General features: G+C 40.3%; 1 protein-coding gene across 1 annotated transcript; it reads left to right on the forward strand.

Moving 5' to 3' along the window:
• The first annotated feature begins 532 nt into the window (after nucleotides 1–532).
• Nucleotides 533–1,495, forward strand: LOC120223027 (olfactory receptor 8S1-like). The gene has a single exon (XM_039221089.1). It carries the CDS (start codon nucleotides 560–562, stop codon nucleotides 1,493–1,495), a length of 936 nt encoding a protein of 311 aa, XP_039077020.1. The 5' UTR covers nucleotides 533–559.
• Nucleotides 1,496–5,329: the final 3,834 nt, after the last annotated feature.

Raw genomic sequence — 5,329 nt, forward strand, 5'->3', positions numbered from 1 at the left:
CCTAGGCCCCTTTTCCATTAAAAAAAAAAAAAAGATATTAAAATATTGCAGTTCTAAAGATGAATATAAAGCAGATTTTTCTGATCTTAAAAGAAATTTAGAAATTTTTCATCAGCCATGTAAGAACTGTGGCCCGAGGCACTGGACCTACTGTACCTAATGGATGTCAACTCAGGTAGGGAGCCATTGGAGGACTTTGAACCAAAAAAATGTGATTGAGAAATTGAAGAAAGAAGGTTTAGAAACCCACTGCAGATATGTGCTAGAGTTTTCGGGATTTCTAAAGTCTAGGAAGAATTAGTAGAATCTAAATACTATGAACGTGTAGGTGAACCAAAGGCATTCATTTTCCCAGTGAAATCCCTATGGAAGAGGCAGAATTTTCTCTGAAGTAGGCAAAGACTGTGACCCAGGGTTGGTGATAACAAAACAGGATAAAAACTTTTCCTGAGATGCAGTGAGGGCAGCTTTGAGGCATGTATGGTAAGAGGGGTGATGACCTGAAGGAGACAGATCTCATCCCTATTTCTATTTTATTCCCAGGAAATCCCCTCCACAGATGGCCTGGAGGAACCACAGCGCCATCACCGAGTTTATTCTCGCTGGGCTGTCCGACGACCCCCACGTCCAGGCTCTGCTCTTTGTCCTCTTCCTGGGGATTTACCTCCTGACCATGATGGGGAACCTAATGATGCTGCTGGTGATCAAGACTGATTCCCGCCTCCACACACCCATGTACTTCTTCCTGAGTAACCTGTCATTCCTAGACCTCTGCTTCTCTTCTGTCACTGTGCCCAAGCTACTGAAGGACCTTCTGTCTGAGAAGAAAACCATCTCAGTAGAGGGCTGCCTGGCTCAGGTGTTCTTTGTGTTTATCACTGCAGGGACTGAAGCTTTTCTGCTCTCGGTGATGGCCTATGACCGCTATGCCGCCATCTGCCACCCTCTGCTCTATGGCCAGCTGATGAGCAGCCAGCTCTGTGTGGGGTTGGTGTTGATTTCATGGGGCCTGGCTTCCCTCAATTCAGTTGTCATTGTGCTCTTGGCTATTAACCTGGACTTCTGTGAGGCCCAAACCATACACCACTACACCTGTGAGCTGCCCTCCCTCTTCCCTCTGTCTTGCTCTGATATCTCCATCAATATTGACATCTTGATCTGCTCCACCTTACTGCATGGGCTGGGAACCTTCCTCCCAATCTTCTTCTCCTATGCCCGTATTGTCTCCACCATCCTGAGCATCAGCTCCACCTCAGGCAGAAGCAAGGCCTTCTCCACCTGCTCCTCCCACCTCATTGCAGTGATCCTGTTCTTTGGCTCAGGTTTGATTCGCTATCTCATGCCCACCTCGGGTTCCTCCCTGGATTTGCTCTCCTCTTTGCAGTACAGCGCAGTCACGCCCTTGCTGAATCCCCTCATCTACAGCCTAAAGAACAAAGAGGTAAAGGTGGCTGTGAGACGGACACTGGGGAAATACCTACGCTATTTTAGGTAGTGAACAAGGAAGCAGAGTGTAGGAGAGAAGTTTGTTTTGCCACCTGCTTGAACTTCAGATAGAAGAATTCTGCAGCACCTAGGTGGCTCAGTTGCTGAAGCCTGACTTCGGTTCAGGTCTTGATCTCACAGTTCATGAGTTCAGCCCTGTGTTAGGCTCTGTGCTGTCACCCTCTCTCTGCCCCTCCCTAACTTACATTCTGTTTCTCTCAAAAATAAATAAACATTTAAAAAACATTTTTTAAAGAATTCTTTTTTTTTAAATGTTTCATTTATTTCTAGGAGAGAGAGAGAGACAGCATGAGCAGGGGAGGGTCAGAGAAAGAGGGAGACACAGACTCTGAAATAGGCTCCAGGCTCTGAGCTGGCAGTCAGCACAGAGCCCGACGCGGGGCTCGAACCCATGAACCGCGGGATCATGACCTAAGCGAAAGTCGGACGCTTAACCGACTAAGCCACCCAGGCGCCCCCTAAAGAAGAATTCTTGACCACTAACTTGAAGGGAGCCCTGTACCATCCTCTCCCTCGCTCTTCCAACAACAGAAAGTAAAATACATGAAATTATATCTAGTTATCTCTGTGGCTTATAAAGGTCTATTTTTTCCTCTGCTCCTTCACACCATAGCATCACTTCCTGCATAGAGCTCACAACTCGATATTGTGTCTCTTGACTTAACCAGTAACGTACTTGATCTCATCACCCTTATTATTTTTTGTCCTACTGATCTACTTTATTAAAGATTTATCCATTTTATTGTCCTCTGTAATATTTAGACAATCTTTACTTCTCCTTTATAATTTTAAGCTCATCTTAAATCTGTGTTTATGCAGTTCAACTTTAAAAAAATATGTTGAACCTCCCATGAAAGATCATAAATTTATTTTACTTTAACAATCTTCCTCCTCCCTCTGCCACTTAAATATCCTTACCCAGTTTTTGTTTTTGTTTTTGTTTTTCCCACTTCCGGATTTTCTGTGCCTAGGTATTATCAACAAGTTATTATATTTACATTAGGAGCTGTTGCCAATTAAATTCTGGATTTTAATCATAATCTATATTTAGGCTTCATTTTATGTTTAAACATATTTAATATTCACTGGCATCCCTTTCATAGCACATTCCCCCACTCTACTTTCCCTTTGGCACATCAGAGCATAATGGTTAGTTGCTTTGGGAGCCTGAAAAATTGCAGGCTATTCCAGAACCTATTCTGTATCTTGGTTTCCTAAATATAAAATTTGGATAATAATAGTATCTACATCATATAGTCATTTTGAGGATTAAAGGAAGTGGTACACAGACCACAAGAACACTAACAGCCACCATTTGAGTGTCACCAATCATTATTCATGAGTTCTTTCTTTCATTCTGCTTTTATTTTGTTGTCATGTATACTCCTCTAGATTTTTTTAAAAAGTGGGTATTGTGAAATATCTTAAGACCTTGCATATCTGAGAGTCTCTTTTTTTTTTTTACTCTACATATGAAAGAGAACTTACCTTGCTGCAGAATTTTGGGGTCCCCTTTTTTTTCTTCTGTACATATTATACACCATCATCTGGTATCTAATGTTCTTCAGAATAGTAAGACCAACATAACATTCTTGCACAAACAATAGGTAGAAAACAAAACAGCACTAAGAAAGAAAAACAAACAGTAAAAAAAAATGAAAAGAAAAATTTTTTCAACAACATTGCAGAAAACTTCAATAACGGAAATATAGGAGCGCCTGGGTGGCTCAGTCGGTTAAGCGTCCGACTTTGGCCCAGGTCATGATCTCATGGTTCGTGGGTTTGAGCCCTGCATCAGGCTCTATACTGACAGCTCATAGCCTGGGCCTGTTTCAGATTCTGTGTGTGTGTGTCTCTCTCTGCCCCTCCCCCACTCATGCTCTGTCTCAAAAATGAATAAACTACAATAAAAATTTTTTAAAAAAGTAATAGAAATATAAACTCATCACTTAAAAGGAAAAGACTTTAAGATTGTGTTATAAAAGCTATATGTTATATACAAAATAAAGAATTCAAAATAAAGATTTTGTAATGGATAAACTTGCAGAATCACTATGCTGTACACCTGAAACTAATGTAACATTTTATGTCAGCTGTACTAAAAAAAATCCAATTATCTTAAATAATAAAAAATTATAATCTCAAAAAAGACTTCAAAGTGACTCATGAAGGTTGAGAGTTTTAAAAAATTGTTCAAAGATCTAGGGGCACCTGGGTAGATCAGTCGGTTGAACGTAGGACTCTTGATTTTGGTTCCATTCATGATCTCAAGGTTCATGGGATCAAGCCTTGCATGAGGCTCCATGCTGATTCTACAGAGCCTGCTTAGGATTCTTTCTCTCCTCTCTCTACCCCTCCTCTGCTCACTCTGTCTCTCTCTCAAAATAAATAAATAAACATTTTAAAAATAAATAAAATAGGGGCTCCCGGGTGGCTCAGTAAGTTAAGTGTCTGACTCTTGATTTCCACTCAGGTCCTAATCTCACAGTTCATGAATTCCAGCCCAACATCTGGCTCTCTGCTGTAAGGGCAGAGCCTGTTTAGGATCCTTTGTCTCCCTCTCTCTTCCCCTCCCCAATTATGCTCTCTCTTTCTCTCAGAAATAAATAAATAAATAAATAAATAAATAAATGAAATAATTGTTCAAAGAGATATCTAAACTAGGAAATGCGGGGTGCCTGGGTGGCTTAGTCGGTTAAGCGTCCGACTTTCGCTTAGGTCATGATCTCACATTCGTGGGTTCGAGCCCCGCATCGAGCTCTGTGCTGACTGCCAGCTCAGAGCCTGGAGCCTGTTTCAGTCTGTGACTCCCTCTCTCTCTGACCCTCCCCTGCTCACACTGTCTCTCTCTCTCTCTCCTAGAAATAATAAATTAAAAAAAATAAAAAAAAATAAACTAGGAAATGCATACAAGGAGAAAGCGGTTGTCAAGGTCTCATTATCAGTCAAAACTGAATTTGAAGCAAAAAAAAATTAGAGGTGCCTGGTGATTCATTCACCTGAGTATCCAACTCTTAATTTTGGCTCAGTTCATGATCACAGAATCATGGGATGGAATCCCAACCTTGGCTCTTGCTGAGTGTGGAACCTGCTTAAGATTCTCTCTCGCTCCCTCTCCTGCCCCTCCCCCACACCTTTGCACTCTTGTTCTTGCTCTCTCTAAACTAAGAAAAGAAAAGTTAGACATAGAATCTAGCATAATAGTCAAGCATGTAGTAAGTGCTCAATAAATAATGTGCTGATTAAATGATTATTACTGTGAAACTTGGAAGTATACAACCACAGTGACATTTATAAACTACAAAGAAGATAAAATGACAGTGAACCTGAACTGCTCAAGTCACATAGCATAAAATACTATAGGTAAGAACAAGGGAAATTAACAAATTTATAATAATTATGGAAGATTTTATACAGATTTTCAGAGTTCTTAACAAATTAAATAGTCAAAACAAAAGTAATGACAAGGGAAAAAAGGATAATATAATTAAAACTAATCTTCTAATAAGAATATATCTAAATATATATACATACACACACCCTGCATTATAAAATTTCAGAAAGTCAAGGTTGAATAAAATGAGGAATGGATTGACCAGGAAGCAATCAGGGAACTTTCTAAGCTGTCAACAAGAAAATTAAAGAAAAGAAGAACCCCTCCCTTTTAGAGCGGAGCATGCGACCCACCCTGCTTTCTGAAATTTCTCAGGAAACTTATGGTAGTAATGTGAATGAGCCAAAATTTTATCTCAAACAGACCCTATTTCAAATCGTTGCCCAAACATGTAGTATCTGTGTGACCTCAGATAAGCTATTTAAGGGG

This window comes from Hyaena hyaena, unplaced genomic scaffold, assembly GCF_003009895.1.
Source record: "Hyaena hyaena isolate Hyena2069 unplaced genomic scaffold, ASM300989v1 scaffold_936, whole genome shotgun sequence".
Classification (NCBI taxonomy): domain Eukaryota; kingdom Metazoa; phylum Chordata; class Mammalia; order Carnivora; family Hyaenidae; genus Hyaena; species Hyaena hyaena.

Coding starts and splice junctions, on each gene's coding strand:
- LOC120223027 (XM_039221089.1), top strand. CDS start 560: ATGGCCTGGAGGAACCACAGCGCCATCACCGAGTTTATTCTCGCTGGG.